General features: G+C 33.9%; 1 protein-coding gene across 3 annotated transcripts in view; it reads right to left on the minus strand.

The window, feature by feature from the left end:
* The window catches only part of TXNDC16 (thioredoxin domain containing 16), a 117,210-nt gene that overhangs the window by 80,169 nt on the left and 14,577 nt on the right, over positions 1-22,464 (minus strand). For all 3 annotated transcript variants that reach the window (XM_051977947.1, XM_051977945.1, XM_051977946.1), the window contains exons 5-6: positions 14,569-14,642; positions 13,335-13,409 (exon numbers count right to left, since the gene is read on the minus strand). In XM_051977947.1, the coding sequence (XP_051833907.1) occupies positions 13,335-13,409; positions 14,569-14,642 (149 nt within the window). The remainder of the gene's footprint in view (positions 1-13,334; positions 13,410-14,568; positions 14,643-22,464) is intronic.

A 22,464-nucleotide genomic window follows, 5' to 3' on the forward strand; every position in this document is an offset into this window, starting at 1 on the left:
AGGTGTGAACACAAGCCTTGTATTAATTAGTTCTACTTAGTACCTTGTTTCAGGTTCTGCCCAAAACATCTTCTTGTAAGATTAGATCAACTCTAATTAGTTAGCAGTTAGTAAGGATTCCAACAAATAATGAGTAAATTAGGAAGATGTAAAAAAAATTCCTTTTTATCCCTTTTTGTTTTTTTTTTTAATTAAAAAGATCAGGAAATGTTTCTTGAAGGTGGTGGTAGAGATGAGAAAGAGATGAAGCCTAATGGACAGCCAATGAAAACACCCAGAGACAGGCATGTAAATATAAAATGCCTGCAAAGGCAGGAGGGATGAAAATAGATTATGAAGAAATTTGAGGTAAAAAAGGGTATTTATAGTTCATCCAGGAAGTGACTGGAACATATTGGATCATGAGAAGATCCAATACTGATCAGACTTTCATTATATGATGATTGTTTTGGTAACTGGGTGAAAAATGAACTGAAGTAGGGAGATATTTGTAGCAGGGTGACCAAGAAGACAAACACTGCAGTAATCCCAGTAGGAGATGCTTAGGATCTCTGCCAGGTTGGTAGCAATGTTTACATAAGAAATAAAGGCATATATAAAAGATGTTACCAAGAAAAAATTAGCAGGCCCTGCCAATAGCTTGGATTTTGAAGAGGAGTGATGTGTGAAATTGCAAGCCAGGTGACTGGGGAAATGATACCCTCAACAGTGATCAAGAAGTTTGGAAGAGGGGAGGGTTTGAGAAGAAAGATAATGAATTCATTCATAATTCATTGGAGATGAAAGACTGAAAGTTAACAAAAATTTTAGGATTAAATGAGAAAATTTGAGAATCATCAGAATTTAATCTGTGTAAATTAATAAGATTTCTAAAAATAAATAGTACAGAAGGAGAAAATAAAAAAGGTCTTGTGGAACACACATCAGGAGTAGGTAACAAATAGGAAGAGAATTAGGAGAGAACAACATCCTGAAAACTTAGAGAAAATACAATATCAAGAAAAAGAGGGTATTGGAAAGGTTCCAAAGAGGTTCAAAATGAATGAGGATGGAGAAAGGAGCATTTGGATTTGGTAATTAAGAGATTGTTAGTTGGGGCAGCTAGATAGCTGAGTGGATAGAGCGCCAGCCTTGAAGTCAGGAGGACCTGAGTTCAAATTTGATCTCAGATACTTAATACTTCCTAGCTATATGACCCTGGGAAAATCACTTAACTCCAGTTGCCTCAGCCAAAATAAAAAGAGAGATTGTTGATAACTCTGGAGAGACTGAAAAGCGTTAAGAAAGTGAGATGTAAGAGGAAGTAAAGGTATGTATTATTATCGATGGCGTTCTCAAGGAATTTAGCCACAAAAGGCAGGAGAGAGAGGTTGATAGTGAAGGTTTTTTGAGAATTTGAGATATGAGTATGTTTGTAGGTAGTGAGAAAACAGCCAGTAGACACAGAGAGACTAAAGATACATGAAAGAGTGATGATGACAAAGGAGGTAATTTCGTGGAGATGTGATGAAATCAAATGTCCTGGCAAGGAGAAAGGCCACCTCTTTGTGGGTAAAGTAGAAAATGGTAGAAGGTGATATGAGATGAGGAAGAAAAGAAAAGAGAGAGCTCTCAGTTAATAGCCTTATTTTTTCAGTAAAATATGAGTCAAGGTTCTCAGTTGACCAGAGTGGGAGGAAGAAGAACCAAGGAATATTTGAAGAGGGATGAAAAAATTTGAAAAGAGTGCTATGGTAGGTGCAATAATGAGTTAATCAAGAAGATGGAACAGGATATCCTTTTATCACATAAGTTTTTAATTAATGTATGATTTCATGATTTTCTCCACCTACACAGGAATGAAGACAAATCAGGTAGGAGTGATCCAAGGTTGTGTCTTGGAAAAGCAAGAGGCTATATGATAAGGGAAGGAAGAATTCAAGAGAAGTGAACAGTGTGGAGTTTACCAAGGGGTCAAGACAGGGAAAAAAGAGTATAGCTAAGAATGGGGTGACATCCCATAAGAGAAATGACAGGTAAGGGATTGAATGTCATGTTGTTGACAAAGAGTAAAATTTTTTGGAAGACAAAGAAAGAAGTGGAATAGCAATAGATTTGTTATCAGATAAGGAAATTTCAGAGTTCATGAATGTGAAACTAATCAATTTGTAGGTGACAGAAAGATCAAGAATATGACCATCTTTGTGAGAGGGTAAAGATCATGGGAAATGAGATTAGGGTATTTGTATCAATATTTGTGTGTTGAAGTCCCCTAGTATAAAAACAGAAGTTGGGGATTAGAGAAAGAATGTAATATAGGCACTAAAAGAAAGGAGAACAAAAAGCTAGCAGAATTTTGATCAGGTACTGGATACTATTTGAGTGAACCTCAAAGAAGGAATGGTTGCTGAGTGATAAGAGTACAAGAAGAATCTGTAAGTGAGAATGGGGAGGAGGAAATAGTACAATTCCTATCTGAGGGAATGAGTAAAAATAAAGTCAATGTTGGAATAAATAGCCATGGTTTCAGTAAGTCAGAAGAAGAAAGAAAGGGTTGGGTAGCTCTGAAATGGGACACTGGGATGAGAGGGTGTGTTGAGAGATATGGGGATAAAGGATCAGGTAACACTGGAATAGAATAAGAAGTCTAAATTATGAGAGGGTTCAGAATCAATGGAATGGGGACAGTATGATCAGAGGAAGTTCATCAAACATTAAGGGAAGATTTTTAGATAATATTTTCAATGCCTGTATGAGTCTGGTCTCATTATGGAGACCACCCCATTCTAGCTTGTTAGAATAAAAATAAGGAACAGAGCCAGCTTCCATACATTGATGTGGAAAGAGCCAAGAGATAGATATGCACTCTTCAGAGCAGTGAGATACACATAAGGAAACAGGACCAGTTCAACAAACAAGATCAATAAGAGAGCAGATAGGCTGAAATGAATGCCATCTTCAACATAACACTGAGCACTGTTAACATAACACTAAGCAGGGAACAGGAAAAAAACACAGAATGAAGATTGTGCAAGGAAAATGGACAGAGAGAGGCTATCACTAGCAACCTTACTACCTGATAACTTTCACTAGTCCTCAGGAAACTAAGAGAAAAGCCAGGGATTAAAGTAAATCCTAGCAACCTCATCCAGAACACCAAAAGTAGCAGCTTTCAAATTACAAATGGGACAAACCTAAAAGAGGTCTGCCAATCCAACCAAAGAGGACAGGAAGCAGAAATTTTGAATCCCAAAACTAAGCCTGGAGATATAAACACACATACACACACACACACAAATACCCCACAAGGAAGAAATATTATAAATTGAGAGAAACCCAAGAGGTCTGCCCAAGAGTTATTACAAAACAAGCACAAATACAATCTTAGAGAAAAGAAAGGCTTAGTTAAAAGAAATCCAGCGATATCCAGAATAAATTAATCAAGAAATAAAATATATAATCAAGATATATAAATATATATAATCAAGAGATAAAATATAAAGAATGTAAATTAAAATATAAAGGAAAATCAAGAATAAGAATAAACAGCTTTCAAGGAAGAAAGCTATACCAATTAAAAGACTACCTGAAAAATAGACTGGACCACACAAACTCAAAGATTTAATAAGACAGTAAGAAATATCAGGACAAAGTAAAAAGACTGAAATGTTAGGAAAACATTTAAATTATACATGGAAAACAGGTTGAAAAGATATGTTTAACCATGACCAAACAAAAAAAAATGTATATATCGCATTTTAATTTATTTCTCTTCAAGTCCTTTTCTTTTTTTCTTTCCTTTCCTTTATCTCTCTTTACTTTTTTCTTCCTGAAGATGTAAAAACAGTAAATGTAAAAATAGAATCTACTACTGAAAGAAATCCCAAATTAAAAACACTCAGTAGTTATGTAGGACCAAAAGCTTCTAGATCAAAGAAATCATAATTAAAAGGGGGGGTTCAAAGAATATAAGTATCAGGCTTCCTGATAATCTTATCAGAATTAGTCTACAAACACTTGAAATAGACTATTACAAAAAAGCAAAATATCCAAAATGACAAAGAAGTACAAGGCAAGAGTTATCAGGCTAAAAATGAGGATCAGGACTGTTAGAGACTTTCTTTCTGAGAATTGCCATGTATGCCATATCAACTGATAGGGTGGACCCAGGAAGTAAAAAGGAGCTTGGCCTCTGAGGCAGAAGGTTGTGTTTTACAGGTGTTAGATATTTTCTTAGGATGCAGCATTAACTTCAGGTGTATTCCTTCTTTGGATCCACCTATGCAGTGCTGAGTGGGCTAAGCACTAGGGAATCCCAGAGGAGAGTGGATATAAATGGCCAGCTTTGCCATAGGCAAGAGAAGGATGAGGAGAGAAGTAGAGAGAAGCAGAGATGTAAAGAGATTCAGAGATTCAGAGAAGCAGAGGGAAAGGCGCAGAGATATACATACACATGCTCTTGCTTCCTGCTAACTCCTGCTGAGATTACCAATAAAGAAAGGCTGTTTGGCCCTTTTAACATCAGTCTCTTCTTCATGTCTATCAGGAGAAGATTGGTATGTATGGTCCTGCCAATCAGTAACCCCTTGGTGGGAGCTTACAAGGACAAGCCTGAAGAATACAAGAAGGATGAGAAGGAAGAAGAGGAGGATAATGATAATGATGATAACTTCATTTTACTAGTAATATGTAATGAAAACTTCATTTTATGTAATGCTTTAAAGTTTGCAAAACACATTACATATATTATCTCACATGAGAAAATGTAAATGGTATCATTATTGTAATGTATGAATAGAAAAAAGTTTTTCACAAAGAATAATCAATGGACAGATCACTTGGTGTGTGTGTGTGTGTGTGTGTGTGTGTGTGTGTGTGTGTGTCTAAAATAAAAAGAAGATCCTCAGGATAGTGAATGTACACTGAGTAGCAGAATTACAAAAGGACATAACTAAAAAAAATATAGGAGTAACAGGTTAATTAGTATCTACAATGCTGGAACAAGTAGCTACATGAATAAGATAACAAATCTATTTAAGATATTAAATATACTTTACCTGGTAAGAGAAACAATTATTAGCAATTTTGGCCAAAGCAATCCTTTGGGCCTATGTCTACAAAAACTATTATATTCTTTTTCCTCATAACTAACAGCTTGGAAACACATATCCCCCTAAATATAATTTGGATTATTTTATACTATATAAATTATATTTATCAAATTTCCATCAGAGAAATTAAACTTAAAATAAGAACTAGTTTGAATCTTGGCTATAATGCACATTAATTATGTGACTAAGGCTAAGGCACTAAACTTTTCTGAATTTTAATTTCTTTATCAATTCATCTTGCCAACAATACTTTTATTAATTACCTCATGGGTTATGGAGGAAAGTCCTTTGGAAATCACAAATGGTTTATAATAACTACGTAATGAATTACTCTTAACAGCTCTAATAAACACCACTTTTTCAATGCAGTCATAAAGTTGTTCCTTTATACATACATATATAAACATACAAGGTGTTCCTTGTAACTTGGATAAGCTGCAGATTCTAAGACTTACTATGAGGCAGAGCCAAGACAGTGGAAAGTAGACAGGTCTTTGTCCTCAACTCTTCCTGGCTGAGATCAAATATCTAAACAGGTGACAGAACCTACAAATATTTGGAGTTTAACAAATTTCCAGCAGAAGATATTTTGGAAGAACTTCAAGAAAGGTTTGTCTCAACTGGGCGTCAGGGAAGGCAGCCATACCAGGCATAGGGCAAGGAGGCCCAGGGCTGATAGGCCTTCACTAGTAGGGAACAGTAGGAAACTCTTAGCCAAAATACAGCTGTGTTGGTTACTCTGTTCTGGTTCAGAAGCCAGTGGATCAGCAGACTAGCTGAGAGATCTCCAATACAACTGTAGAAGGCAAATAGAAGACTCCCCAAACCCCAGCATAGCAGAACTTAGCCACTCACCCAGCATCAGAAGGAAGCCAGCACTGGCCTTAGAGCAGCATGAAGCCCCTGTTGCCTGTAGAGGAAGCTTGGAACAATCTCCCCTTTGACCTAAAAGCAGACTTCAACCTTTAAAAATGAACAAAAATGCAAAAAAACAAAAACAAAAACAAAAACAAAAAACTCTGACAGAAGAGAACAGACCTCAAAACCCAAGGACACTAAAGGCAAAATGTCTCCAGATGAAACCTCAAAAGGTGATGTGAGTTGCTCTCGTATCTCAAAAGGCCTTTTGGAAGAATTGAAAAAGGATTTTAAAAGAGAGTTTAAAAGAAAATGGGGAAAGGAAATGAGAGCTTTGGAAAGTGAAATAGAAACTGTCTGAAGAAAATAACTCCTTAAAAAAATTGATGAAATGGAGAAAGAAAACAATTCTGAAAAACAGAGTTGGTGGCGAAATAGAAACAAAGAATAACTCCTTAAAATGTAGAATTGGTGAAATAGAAAAAAAAAAAACCCAATGAACAAAACAACCCATTTAAAAGTTCAATTGGTCAAGCAAAAGAAGGTAAAAAAGCTAATTAGAAAGAAATTCACTAAAAATCAGAATTGAAAAAATGGCGTGAATGACTCAATGAATCATCAAGAATCAGTCAAACAAAACCAAAAAAATGAAAAAAATAGAAGAAAATGTAAAATTCCTCATTAGAAAAATAACTGATCTAGAAAACAGATCCAGGAGAGACAATCTAAGAATTACTGGACTATCTGAAAACCATGATGAAAAAAAAAAAACCTACACAGCATCTTCATCAAGGGAAAACTGCCCTGATGTCCTAAAACCAAATAGTAAAATAGCCATCGAAAAATTCCACCAACCACCGCCTGAAAATGATACTCCAAAGAAGATTGTAGCTACATTTCAGAATTATCAATTCAAAGAGAAAATACTGCAAGCAGCCAGAAAGAAACAATTCAAGTATCAAGGAGCCACAATTAGGATTACCTAGGACTTAGCTGCTTCTACTTTAAAGGACTGAAGGGCCTGGAATGACATTCCCAAGGAGCAAAGGAGTTTGGACTGCAGCCAAGAATCAACTATCTAGCAAAATTAAGCATCATCTTTCAGGGGGGGGAAAAAAAAAAGAACATTCAATGAAATAGAAGATTTTCATTTTTTCTTGATGAAAAGAGCAGGCCTGTATGAATACAGAGAGGACTGGCGAGACTTACATGAACTGATGCTAAGTGAAATGAGCAGAACCAGGAGATCATTATACACTTCGACAAGGATATTGTATGAGGACATATTTTGATGGAAGTGGATTTCTCTGACAAAGAGACCTAACTGAGTTTCAACTGATAAATGACGGACAAAAGCAGCTACACCCAAAGAAAGAACACTGGGAAACAAATGTGAACTATCTGTATTTTTGTTTTTTTTCCCGGGTTATTTATACCTTCTGAATCCTCCCTATGCAACAAGAGAACTGTTCGGTTCTGCAAACATATATTGTATCTAGGATATACTGCAACATATCCAACATATAAAGGACTGCTTGCCATCTAGGGGAGGGGGTGAAGGGAGGGAGGGAAAAAAATTGGAACAGAAACGAGTGCAAAGGAAATGTTGTAAAAAAAAAAAAAAATTACCCTGGCATGGATTCTGTCAATATAAAGTAATTATTAAATAAAAATTAAAAAAAAAAAAAAGAAAAGAAAAGAAAAGAGCAGGCCTGAATAGAAAATTTGATCTTTTCAAGAGCAGTATAAAAAGGGCAAAAAGGGAAGGAAAAAAACTGGGTTTTTTTTAAAGATTAAAATGTTTACATCCCTAAATGGAAAGATGATATGTTGAATCCTTGAGAACTGTATCTTTGTTAGGTGTATACTTAGAGAGTGTAGGCATAAATTGATTTTATTGTGATGATATGAAAAATTAACTAGGGATGGAAAAGGGAACATACTAGAAGAAGAGGAAAGGGGAGGTAAAAATGTAAAATAAAAACATGAAGAGATAAAAAAGATCTATTACAATTGAAGGAAGGGAGAGAGGGAGATAAGCATTGTGTGAACTTTAATCTCACTGAATTTGGCTCAAAGAGAGAATATTAGATATATTTAGTTTGATAGAAAAACTTGTCTTATTCTATAGGGAAGTAGGCGGGAAAGAGGAAAGGAAAGGGAGGGGAGGGAGGGGCTAACAGAAGTAGATGCGGAAAAAAATAAGAAAGGGTGAAGGGACTGTAAAAGGGGGAGGGGCAGATTAAGGGATGTGGTGGTCAGAAGCAAAACACTGAGAAGAAGAGAAAGGGGGAAAAGAAAGAGAAAAGTATAGCTTGGGAAAATAAGATGGCAGGAAATACAGAGTTAGTAATTTTAACAGGGAATGCGAGTGGAATGAATTGCCCCATAAAACAAATGCTGACAGCAATAGCTTTTAATCTATAATCCTACAATATTCTGTTTATAAGAAACACATTTAATGCAGAGTAAAATACACAAGGGTAAAGGGCTGGAACAAATTTATTATGCTTCAACTGAAGTAAAAAAACAAGGGTAAGGCAGCTGGGTAAGGCAGCCAGGTAATGCAGAGGATAGAGCACCAGCCCTGAAGTCAGGAGGACCTGAGTTTAAATGTGGCTTCAGACACTTCACACTTCCTAGCTGTCTATCCCTGGGCAAGTCACTTAACTCCAATTGCCTCAGGAAAAAAAAAAAAAAAAAAAAAAACAGAGGTAGTGATCCTGATCTCAGATCAAGCAAAAGCAAAAATAGATCCAATTAAAAGAAATAAAAAAGGGAAACTACATTTTGCTAAAGGTAACATAGATAATGAAGTAATATCAATACTATGCACCAAGTGATAGACCACCCAAATTCCTAGAGGAAAAGTTAAAGTCACAAGAAGAAAGAGACAGCAAAACTATACTAATGGGGACCCCCCTCTATCAGAACTAGATAAATAGAACATAAAATGAATCATATGAATAATAAAGAAGTAAAGGAGATAAACAGAATTTTAGAAAATTTAAGTATGACAGACCTTTGGAGAAAACTGAATAGGAACAGAAAGGAATATACTTTTTTCTCAGCAGTACCTACACAAAAACTGACCATGTATTAAAGCATAAAAACTTCAAAATCAAATGCAGAAAGAATAGTATATGTATCTTTCTCAATTCTGATGTGCTATCTCGGTATTATGATACCAATCAAATTTACATTTGATACAATCAAATTTATATGTAATAAAGGGCTTGGGTGTTGAGTTCTTGTTCTTCTTTAAAATAATATAAATGATGGTTCTTCTCTGGGGGAGAGCAGGTTTCTCAGGGAGGTTTTCTGGAGGCAGCCTTAGTATCAGTTCAGATCAATAATTGCCCCAAATGCAGCCAGGTGATAAAAGTTCAGATCTTTTATTGCCTCCAATATAGCCTGGTTAGCTTAGAGGCCTATCTCTCTGCTTGGTTCCAAGAGCTCCCTCCGAATGTCTCCAAATCCAAAGGTTTGTCCTTCAGTCCTCCAGCCAGCCAAGTGGAAAATGGAATGGACCTCTCTTGCCTCGGAGAGAGGGCTTCTGGCTCTCAATCTCCAATATAACGCGGTTAGCTTTTCTTAGAGGCCTCTCTCTCTCTCCTTGGTTCTAAGAGCTCTTGCAGCTTTGTCCTTTGCTTCTGCCTCTGCCTTCTTCAGCCTCCAATCCCGCTGAACTCTCTTGACTGGGCTTATATATAACTCTTCTGAGAGAATATTTATATGGGTTTTCTCCCAGAGTGCTCTCTGACCCTAATAGCTTCAAGGGAGGTGTGAATTCAGATATCTCATACTAAACCCTGAAATCTCCTACATGTGAACTCCAATGAGTAAAGGTGTGAACACAAGCATTGTATCAATTACATTGCATTAACACTAGGATTCTAACATCTCCCTTGAGTTATCACCTCGTTTCAAGTTGACTTAACTTTAGGATTTTAACATCTCCCTTGAATTATCACCTTGTTTCAAGTTGATTTAACACTAGGATTCCAACACTTGGGAAAAATAGATCAAAAATTAATTGGAAACTAAATAATCTAATCCTAAAGAATGAGTGGGTGACATGTGTGCAAAAATGTCTTTTTGCAGTAGCAAGAAACTGGAAACTGAGTGGATGCCCATCAATTGGAGAATGGCTTAATAAGTTATATGAATGTTATGGAATGTTATTGTTCTATAAGAAATTATCAGGAGGATGATTTTAGAGAGGCATGGAGAGACTTAAATGAACTGTTGCTAAGTAAAATGAGCAGAACCAGGAGATCATTGTACATGGCAACATCAATCAACATGACTCTTTCTAACAATGAGATGATTAATGCCAGTTCCAATGATCTCATGAAAAAGAGAGCCATCCATACCCAGAGAGAGAACTATGAGAACTGAATGTGGATCTTAACATAGAATTCTCACTCTTGTTTTTCACTTGTATTTTTTTCTTACTCATTTTCTTTCCTTTTTGATCTGATTTTTCTTGGGCAATAAGAGAATTGTTTAAATATGTTTACATATATTGGATTTAACATATATTTTAACATGTATAAATATACTGGATTGCTTGACATCTAGGGAAGGGGAAAATCTGAAACACAAGGCTTTGCAAGGTTGAAAAATTATCTATGCATATGTTTTGAAAATAAAAAGCTTTAATAAAAAATTTAAATTAAAAAAGAATGAGTGGGTGAATAAATCATAGATACAATTGATAATTTCATCCAAGAGAAAGATAATACTGAGACAGCACATCAAAATTTATGTAATGCAGCCAAAGCATTCTTGGGGAAAATTTAATATCTCTAATATTTACTTGCATAAAATAGAGAAAGAAAAGATCAATAAACTATGCATGCAACTAAAAAAGCTAAAAAAAAAAAAAAAAAGCAATAAAAACCCCCAATTAAATACCAAATTTGAAATTCTGAAAATAAAAGGAGCAATTAATAAAACTAAAAACTGTTGAACTAATAACAAAACTAAGAGTTAGTTTTATGAAAACACCAACAAAATAGATAAATCTTTAGTTAATTTGATTAGAAAGGAAAGAAGAAAACCAAATTGCTAGTATCAAAAATGAAAAGGGTAAACTTTCCACCAATGAAGAGGAAATGAGAGCAATAATTAGAAGCTATTTTGCCCGATTAAATGCCAATAAATCTGATAATCTAAGTGAAATAGATGACTACTAACAAAAATATAGATTGCCCAGATTAAGAGAGGAAATAAATTACTTAGATAATTCCATTTTTGAAAAAGAAATTGAATAAGCCTTTATAATACTCCCTAAGAAAAAAATCTCCAGGGTCAGATGGCTTTACAAGTGAATTCTACCAAACATTTAAAGGAACAATTGATTCCAGTTACTATGCAAACTATTTGGAAAAATAGGGAAAAAAGTCCTACTAAATTCCTCTTATGACACAGATGTGGCGTTAATACTAAGATAGGGGTCAAATCAGAGAAAGAAAATTTTAGACCAATTTCCCTAATGAATATTGATGCAAAAATCTTAAATAAAATATTAGCAAAGAGATTACAGCAAGTTATTACCAGTATAATATACTATGATAAGTAGAATTTATACCAGGAATATAGGGCAAGTTCAATTTTAGGAAAACTATTAGCACAATTAACTATATCAATAATCAAACTAACAGAATGTTATAGACATATAGACATATGTCTATTTCAATGGAACAGAAAAAGCAGCTGACAAAATCCAACATGCATTCCTATTAAAAACACTAGAGAGCATAGAAGTAAATGGAGTTTTCCTTAAAATGATCAGTAGCATCTACTTAAAACTATCAGCAAGCATTATATGTAATAGGGATAAACTAAAAGCATTCCCACTAAGATCAGGAGTGAAACAAGATTGCACGCTATCACCATTATTATTATTGTAATTAATACAATACTTATTGTATTGCATTACAAATATTAGTTTTAACAATAAGAAGAAAAAGAAATTAGAGGAATTACAAGTAGATAATGAAGAAACAAAATTATTCACTCTTTGCAGATGAGATGATGGATATGATGATGATGGAATTCTAGAGAATCAACTAAAAAATTACTAGAACCAATTACCAACTTTAACAAGGTTGAGGGTACAAAATAAATACACATAAATCATCAGTATTTCTGTATGTTACCAACCAAGTGAAGCAGCAAGAGATACAAAGAGAAAATCCATTTAAAATAACTGTAGACAATGTAAAACATTTGGGAGTCTACCTGCCAAGACAAAGTCAGAAACTATATAAACACACTTACAAAACAGTTTCCATGCAAATACTGTCAGATCTAAACAATTGAAAAAATATCAAGAATTCAATAAAAATGACAATTTCACCTAAATTAATCTAGTAATCCAGTGCCATACCAATCAAACTGTCAAGAAATTACTTTACAGAGCTAGGAAAAAAAAGTCAAGAATTTCAAGGGAATTGATAACACAAATGCAAATGAAGGTAGCTTACCTGTATCAGACCTAAAACTATATTATAAGGCAGCAGACATCAAAAGCATTTGGTAGTGACTAAGAAATACAGTAGTTGATTGGTGGATGACTGTTAAGGGACAGGTCAATTCTCTGAGAATTGTGGATCATAACGTCTGAAGGAGTTGCAAGGCAGATTTTGGTGACACAGGTATTGTGGACTGGAAACGAGATAAATTGGGAGGCAGAGGGAAGAGGAGAGAGGTCAGACAACACAACGGCCTCTCAGTCTGCTTGTATCATCCTCTCACAAGTGGAGATCCATTCTAGGTTGGATCTGGTTAGACCACTGTTAGGTGGCTCCTGTGTATTTCAGCAGCTCTCCCGTGTATTCCACCAGACAATGTTAGGTTCACAAGACACAATAGTTAATTACTATAATAATCTAGTATTTAATAAACTTAAACAGCCCAACTTTGGGGATAAGAACTCACTATTTGACAAAAATTGCTGGGAAAATTGGAAAAAAGTATGGCAGAAATTAGGCACTGACCAATACCTAACACCGTACCTAGATAAGGGTGAAATGGGTTCATGATTTAGATGTAAAGACTGATACTATAAACAAATTAGAAGAGCCCCCATGTACACTAAAATATTTGTAATAGCAATATTTATAATAGCAAAGAAATAGAAGAAATGAAAATTAAAGTTGGGCAAGAGGCAGCCAGATATATAATAAAAACCTATTTTAAAAAGAGAGAGAGCTGAATACATTTTTGGTTTAGAAAACTATTTCCCAAAACAGATACAGGCATTGCACATATTACAATCAATAACTTGTAAATAATGGGGGGAAATTCTCAAAGCCAAATTTAAGTGAAATTAAGACAATTTTAAAAAGCAACGAATTATTTTTTATTTGTACTTACAAGAGAGCATTAGCTATAATGGCATTCACGTCAAACAAAGTGTCAGTGGGGAATTCTCTGAGTAATATATTACCTCTGTCAAAAAAAAAAATTATTCAATTCATGTAATATTTGGAATTCCTTATTACCTTTGACCAAACTTAGTTATTAATGATAACTTCATCAAATTATCATTTAAAAATCATTTATAAAGAATTTGTTACATCTATCCCAGAACTATACTTAATATTATTTCAAAATAATCAAGTTTCATTTATCTTGTTTTATATAAATTTTCTATCTCCCCCTTGCAATGTTCTATAAATAAGAGGATTCAGTATTCCCTGGATTAGAAAGAAAATTTCATTTTTAAAATGTAATATCCTATTCTATGAAAATGACAGATCATATCCTAAAGAATATGACGTTATTTGAATCACTAAAATGGTATGTAACACTTATTTTTTAACTTTTGTGAACAAAATAATTTCTAGTGTTCTATTGATATAGAATAGAATCTTGAATCTACTTAATGTCATAGATTTAGAACTAGAAAGGACCTAGAGGCCAACTAGTACTAAGAGATTTAAGATAAGAAGTTGTCAGAAGAAAACTTGCATCAACATATAATACAAAACATTCACATATTGTTAACAAAATATTAAGTTTAACTGAAAAAACATTAAATGTCTGCTCTCTACAAAACAATATGCTAAAGAATATGGTTAGATGAATTATGTTGTATGGCAAATTTCTGAAAAGTCAGACATTGCACACCCATTAACTAAGTCAAAAAATTATTGTTGTTTTCAGACTAGTTCCTAAAAAGGAATGACGTTATGCTTTAGATATTTAAAAAGTTATGTCATATTCTCTTTTCAACATCTTCATTTCCCACTCCATTGCACATGATTTCATCATGCCTCCACACTAAGTACCTTTCCTTCCTCTTCTCAACTGTCCTCAATTTTCACTTTCCTTTTTGTGTGTCTTACCTTACTAGGTTCCTTGAGGTCAAGAACTTTCTTTTCCATTTTTTGTATCCCCAACACTTAGTCTATGCTAAGTGGAAGTTCAAACTTAGTAAATAAATATTTATTTTGGCTGATTATCTACACTGTGAACAACATTATTCTTTTTATCTAAAAAATTGCAATATATATATATATATTTAATTTAAAAACTTAAAATTTACATTTATCCTTTTCTTTTTTCCCCCTTCCTGTCACATTTAGTTACATATTAAAAATATTACCGGAATAAATATGCTTTTGTCAAATTATTTTCCTTTCCACAGTATCTTGATACTTCTCCTTTAGCACAATTAACCTGAAAAAAAGTGTGAAATATTTAAGTTCATGACATACAAAAATGCATATATTAAAAACAATTATTTACATCATAGTTTATTTCCAAATTGATCTTATCTTAGGGAGGCAGGATAACAAGTGAAAAGGGCATTAGCTATAAAGAGATGCCTGGATTCAAATCTTATCTTTGAAACTTTGATAGTTGTGGGAACATGAGTTAGTCACATAAACACTCTGTATCTCCACTTCCCTTCTTGTAAAATGGGGATAATAATACACTACTTTCTCTGAGTAACTATGAAGATCAAATAAGGTAATGTATAAAATGCTTCAAAAATCTTAAACCAACATATGCATTTAAAAATACATAGTTTTACTTTCTGACCTTGTGACCATCTCTGTTAACATTCTGAGAATTTCTTTTCTCATCATTCTTCCTGAAATCTTCCCCTCTTTCTAACTTCCTTACCTTTGTCAATGGTACCATGTTCTTTTAATCATTCAGACTTACAACTAGGAATCATCCTTAATTCTTTAGTCCTTCAAATCTCATATTTAATTAGGTGACCTTGTATATCCTAACTTACAAATTCTCTTCACTCACATCACATGCATAATAATTCAAACTTTCTTCACTATTACAACAATCTTTTACTTGCTTTAGTCATATCTAACTTCTCTATTTACCAATCTATCCCCCATACAAAATTTAATATTCCTAACCACAGTGCTCTTCTACTTAAAGTGATTTAGTGGTTCCTTATGTTCTCTAAGACAGGAGTTCTTAGGACCAGTGAATTTTTTTTTTTAATATTTCAATATAATTGATTTTTTTTAAACCTATATATTTTATTTTATACACTAAAAACATTACCCTAAGGAGTCTACAGACTTCACCAGGCTGCCAAAGAAATCCATGAAACAAACAAAGTTTTTAAAAAGGTTAAAAATTTTGCTCTAGGAGAAAATATGAATTCCTATATGACATTTGAAGCTTCTCACATTTTTTCCAACCTATCTTTCCAGACCAATTTCATATAAATTGCCTCTTATTTACCAGTTAAAGTGGTCTGCTTTCTATTCTGTTAAACTTAGTTAATATTACATTTCCTTTCTCAATACTTTGGCACACTAGCTCTTCCCCATGTTTTCAAGTTTGCCTCTGAGAACTCCCAGCTCCTTTCAAAGTTGAACTCAAAAGTTTTATATGGGGCCTTTTCTGATTCCACCAATAGCTATCATTCCCTCCCCCCATAGTTCTCTGAATTTATTTTGTATGTATTTCATATACATTGTTTTCCTTCCTGTCTTCTGACTAAAATATAAATTTATGAAAAGCAGCAGCCATAAAGTTTTTGCTTTTGTACTCTCAACATCAGTTATTAAAATGAACTGAATATTTCAAAATGCTCAGAAAGAAGTAAAAAAGAAAAGACAGTTAACGTTTCTTTTTTATTTGGGAATAACAGAGTTAGAAGTAAGGTTTGGGATTATTTAGTCCAATTCTCTCATTTTACAAACAAGTTCCAGGTGATTTACTGGTTTGGATAATGTCACACCACAAATTCAGTGTCAAAGCTTCAAATAAATAGATAAGAGTAAAGGAAATCTGAAAAATTCAAAAGTTCAGGACACTGCAAAATCAAACATAAGAAAGAATGAAGAAAGCTGGATATTTTTCTTTTAGTTTTAAATTTTCCTTATGAATTTAGTCTCCATTAATAAATACAATCTAATATACACATAAGAAATAAAAAGAGGGTTTCAAATAAAACTCAAATAATCCCATAACCCAAATCAAAAATGTAAACTTGCTACATGTAGCTTGTTGTTTTTTTTTAATTGTATATTATACTTAACAAAGGTTTACATCATTTTTGAACCACAAATAAACTTCAGTTCGATGCAATTCTTTGAGATTCTTGTTCAATGACTATGACTGAGTTCATATTGCTGAAAGACGTCAACCATATAAATCTTGACACTGTTATTATATATGAAACCAAAAGAAATAAGAAAACTGCAGTTAAATAAAAAGATGGCTCACAATTACTTCTTGGAAAAGTTAAATACACCCAGACCCAATAAGTAACATTACTTCATTGGATATTGGTCACGTATTTTTCAAGATTAATGATAGTTGCAAAATATCTATCATGAAAATAATTATGGCTTATTTACCAACACTGATTGCTAAAGATAAAATAGTAGAAATATTCTACAAAGAATATGATTTGGCCTTCCAAATGAAATCAACATATACTGACCCTGGCAGGGACAGTGAGGGATTTGAATACTTCAATATAAAACCTGGAATAAATGAATATGGAAAGGTATTGTTTTAAAAAAAAAAAAAAAGAAAGAAAGAAAGAAAGAAAGAAATGAGAGAAGTCAAAGAAGTCTTGGTTGTAGATTATCCAAGTCTATGCCTCTATATCACAAATACTTTCTTTAAGAAAAAAAAAAAAAACAGCAGGTGCTAAATATGTCAAGTACCAGATAACATCAAAGAGAATAAAATAAATTATATTTTAACAGACAGGAAAAGACTTACTTCTGACTTGATTACTGACTTAGCAGTTTACAAGGAGTCCATAAAATTATCAAGAACAAAGTTCAGAATTAATTTTTAAAAATTAAAAAGAATAGTAATAAAAAGATAGGGATATGTAAATTATAGTTTATTTATAATATTTAAATTTTGAAAGTGAAAATAAAAAATAGTAAGTGTATAACAAAATGACAATGGCACTAATTAACTGCTACAAGAAAGAAAGAAAGAGATTATAAAGCTTTAGGAAACATCTGCCATATCTGCCAAACAAAGAGAAATGGCTTGCAAAGGTCATAATGAGTTAGAATATATGATAAAGAATGATAAACAAGTATGTGTATTATCAGTATCTTCTCATCAAGCAAAGCTGAACAATGGTCTACCAGTTCTGAAGATGAGTTGGCAAAATATCCAACTAAAACAAAATCATGAGAAGGGCATTCAAGGTTGAAAATCAAAAGACTATCAACAAATGAAAAAATAGAAAATATCTGACAAAATCACTTGAATATTGTTTTCTCCATCAAGAATAATATACCACACTTGATGATTATCATAGTACTATATGTACTTATGGAGAGGATAGAAATGGCATTATGGAGAACAAATAGGGGAAAAGTAGTTGGACTGAATCAAATATAAGGACAAGAAATCTATGCCAGAAGCAAAATAACTGAAAATATTGAAGGACTGAAGTATAAGGTGTATTAAGGAGGAAGAAATACCAACAGCATGAAACACATAAGACCTTATTAATACCACAAAAAAGGTGACAATAAACATCAATCCACCTATATATCTGTTCTGTCAGTTATTTAAAAAATGTTTATGAGGGGCAGCTAGATGATACAGTGGATAGAATGCCAGCCCTGAAGTCAGGAGGACCTGAGTTCAAATCAGAATTCAGACACATAATACTTCCTAAGTATGTGATCCTGAGCAAGTCACTTAACCCCAATTTCCTCAATAACAACAAAAAAAGTTTCTGAGATATCTATGTAAGAATCAAAAGTATACTTGATGACAGTATGGCACAGTTTCATAACTGAAAGAGTTTCACAACTGATATTTAAAAATGGACAATATATTTACCATTTCAGAGTTAACTGAAAGATGCATTTAGTATAAGATTAAATTTGTTCATTACAAAAGCACTTGATTAGGTGGAATAATTTTTCTTACAGTTTATTTTCCACAAAGTGTTTCTCATTCATAAATAAAGAGAATAAAAAAAGAGAATATAATAATAGAATTAACCCTATTCAATGACTTTTTGATAGTAAATATGAGGTAGGGCATACAAGGAGATATAATCATATCAGTGTTAACAGGCACATGTAATAAAGAGTTAAGAGTGAAGATAAGATTCCCTATGAATGGTGATGTCTTCCAAGATGCTCCTGTCAAGTGATGACATTGTACTGATTTCAACAAGCTCTAGAATACTACTGAGTTTCCCAGAAGAGATCTGTAATCAGTCACAGGAATTTGGTCTGTCTATTCATAAAGGAAACACCAACTTTATTTTCTATGTGTGAAATCTATCAAGAACAAACAATACAAAAGTTGGAATGTAGTAGAGAAGCATACATACAGTAAGGCTCTGTGGTCTTCCATGTAATTGCAAAATTGTAGTTAATGACTACTAGCTTGTCCAAGCAAGTATGAGTTTTTCCCACATTGAGGCAGGGCCTAATCAATAAATATTATTGATTACTTCCTTGTTACTTCCATGATCAAATATAAGATTCTCTATTTGGCATTTAAAGCCTTTTACAACCAGGTCCCTTCCTTGTACATTCAGATCCTTCTCTAAGGAAGTTACCTTGAGTGGTGTTTCTCACACATGATACTCCAGTTCTTGTCTCCGTGACTTGCACTTATTGTCCTTCCTTCCTGGAATGTTCTCTCTTCTCACTTCTACCTATTAGTTTCCTTATCTTTCTTCAAGACTCAGTTCAAATTTCACCTTCCCACAAGTTTTTCTAAGACCCCACTCTACTAGGATCTTTTCTCTATGATTATCTTCCTCTAAATTCAGGATTACATTTTCATCCTTAGTTTTCAAATGGTTTTATCCAATTCTTAGAAAAATTAAAATGTTTGACTTTATTTGCTTGTAATTCACCTAAGTTTTTTCTTCTAAAGAATTTAATTGAGTTATTTATCATCCAAGATGCCTTTAAACATAATTTAGTTTCCCCAGTTATTTCATTTAAATTTATCAGTTTTAATTGTTGCCTAATTTAATACTAATTAAACTTCTATTAAGGTGACTAGCACATGGTAGATTTCAATTTCTTCTCTTTGACTTTCACTGGACCTATTGTATGAAGGAAATTTTTGTTACTTTTTTGGTTGCTGTTCATCCATGGCTTTATTCTACTTTTAACAAAATAACAATCTTTTCATATTTAGGTTTAATACTCAGAATTACATTTGTAAGCTTTTCTGTAAATATAAATAGTAAATGAAGAGTAATATGATTTATATTTGTGATTTGCATAGGAAACTACTGATTAAGAAATTACCTCTCCCAACACAGATCTTAATTATACCTATAGTTAGAAAGTATGATCTGTTGAAGATCCAACAAAAGAGACTAAGATAGGTAAGAAAGAACCAGAAGAGAGTAGTATTCCAAAAACCTAAAAAGAAGTGAGTACCAAGGGAAAAAATGTGAGCAACTATGGTAAAGGTTATAGGGCAAGGGGGGAAGTAGTCCATCATCATAAATGACCACCTTCCACTAGTGTATATAGTTCAGCAAATTTGACTCTAAATGAAACCTCAGTTTTACCTGATGGAGAGCTTGAACTTATGAAGTAGTTCCAAGGACATCATCCTTCCTTTTTGTGTGATCCTCCTGGTGCAAAAAGTGGGATAGAGCAAACTGGAGGTCAAAATAATCAAGTCCAACTTCAAGCCTTCCTTTTTAGCTCAGAAAATTGAGGTCCAGAAGCCAACAAAGCTGAACACCAGTGGGGTTCAAGAGATTTTTATGAAGGAAAAAGCCAAGTCGAAGGCCAGTGATCATGGCATCATGTGAAAGATGAAGCACATGGCAGGAATGAAGAAATCACAGCTCAATGTAGAGACTGAGCTGCTGCTAACCAACAACAAAAAGTGGGCCCAGTCTTTCATTTCCCTGAATTCTGAGGTACCATTTGAACTCTCTGACCTAAGATGCAATACTTAAAGGTATTTGAACCCAAAATGAAATATATTGATCATGACATCATCAAATGGGTGTGCTACACTGACTGTAATGGCATCTATGAAATCTGCTGTTAGCTGCCAAACTATGGTCTCATGAAATTTCACCAAACTGTATGCTTCCTGGGGAGCAGCCAGTCCAGACTGTGTGCCCCAATTCCTCTCTATTGGTGTCTTTTCTTTCTCACATCACTGCACACCCCCAGAATCAGATCTGGCCTGAACAAGGGGATCTCTTAATGATAGTAAGTTAAAAGGATCAAGTAAGGGATTTTTAAGGTTGGGGAAACACGGGTACTCTTGTAGACAGAAGGGAAGAAACACGAAAGAGACTGAAAATAACAACAGAGGAGATGCCAAGATGGTTAGAATAAAAACATCAAGAAAGTCAAATTATCCCAATGATTTACCAACTTTAAAATAAGATAACAAAGCAAATTTGAAGCATCATAGCTAACAAAAGGCTGAGGTGAGATATTTTTCTAGCCCAAGAAAATAGGCAGGAAAAGTCTATGACAGCCAGGATGGAGGACACACAGTGGCAGCACCAAGCTGTAAGTTTCAGAGGCTCCAACAGTAGCAACAGCAGCATCTGAAGCTCTCTGCCCAGAGAAAAAACAGGGTCCAAAAGAAATTATAGAGGACCATTTACTGGCACTAAGTATAGGATCTGGTAGTTCATTGCCTATACACAGTTACAGGGAAATGAAAAGCAATTGTAGACACAAAGGAATAGGGGCCTTGGTCACAGTTGAAGGGAAAGACCTCTGAAGGATTGCAATATCTTGCCATTGGACCCAGGTGACTCTGGAGGGAAAAGTGATGTAGGTGACCTCACACAGCACCCCCTCACTTAAATCCAATTCACTTGCATGTCATGGCATCACCTTTCTGATGTCATGGTCTTCTTTAAGAATGAAGGACCAATGTTGTAAAAAATTACCCTGGCATGGGTTCTGTCGATAAAAAGTTATAATTATTAAAAAAAAAAAAAATGAACGAAGGAACACTCTTGTAATGGGCTGAGGCTTGAGTTGATGCACTGAGGTCCCAAGCACATGAGGTTAAATAGTAATTGGACCATACTCTATTAATATATATGCTTGGAGAAAGAATGGCCCCCGCCCACTCTTTGTGCAAGTTTGATGTGTGTAGAGGAAATGACTTTTTTAGTGGGTGGAGGCAGGGGAATAGAAAGGGAAGGGGAAAGAGAGACTGCTGGCTGGCGTTTTGCCATGGCTGCTCACTTTGCTATCACAGCCCTTCACCTCCGATCCCCTTTTCACCTGCAATCCCCCTTCACCTCTGCTAGCTAGCTTCCTGTCACAGCTGCCCATATTGCTATCACAATCCTTCTTCACCTCAAAAAGAATAAAGATTGAAGATGTTTCCTTTAACCTGAATTCCTGACTCCGGTTGATTTTAAATATGCGGTCATCACAGTTGTTTGCTTGCATTTTTGTTTTCCTTCTCAGATTATTTTTACCTTATTTCTAAATCCAATTTTTCTTGTACAGCAAGATAACTGTATAAATATATATACATATATTGCATTTAACATATACTTTAACATATTTAATATGTATTGGTCTACCTGCCATCTAGGGGAGGGGGCATAGGGAAGAAGGGTTTTGCAAAGGTCAGTACTGAAAAAATTATTCATGCATGACTTGTAAATAAAAAATTTTTTTAATAATTTTAAAAAGAATGAAGGACCAACAATAACAATATAGTTTCTTTTTTTTGGAGAAACCTTTCTCACCTGATTATCTTTGAGCCTGGCTGTGATATGCTGTCACATCACTCTTACCTAAAATCAAACAGAACTAAGTATGCTTTTTCCTACCACATTGTGCCATTAGGCATAGACCTTGAAGGCCAATTTTGATGCAATTATAATAAGCATGAGCCTATTTTTCTCTTTTATAGAATATTTATATAATTAGGAAGGTGATCAGTAGAAATATAAACATAATGCTTATTCTATTATTTAACAGATTGATACTGGAACATTGCTAAGTTACTTTAAAAGGATATAAGTATTTAAGGAAGGTCTTGACCATTTTCAATG

This window comes from Antechinus flavipes, chromosome 2 (genome assembly GCF_016432865.1).
Source record: "Antechinus flavipes isolate AdamAnt ecotype Samford, QLD, Australia chromosome 2, AdamAnt_v2, whole genome shotgun sequence".
In the NCBI taxonomy this organism is placed as follows: Eukaryota; Metazoa; Chordata; class Mammalia; order Dasyuromorphia; family Dasyuridae; genus Antechinus; species Antechinus flavipes.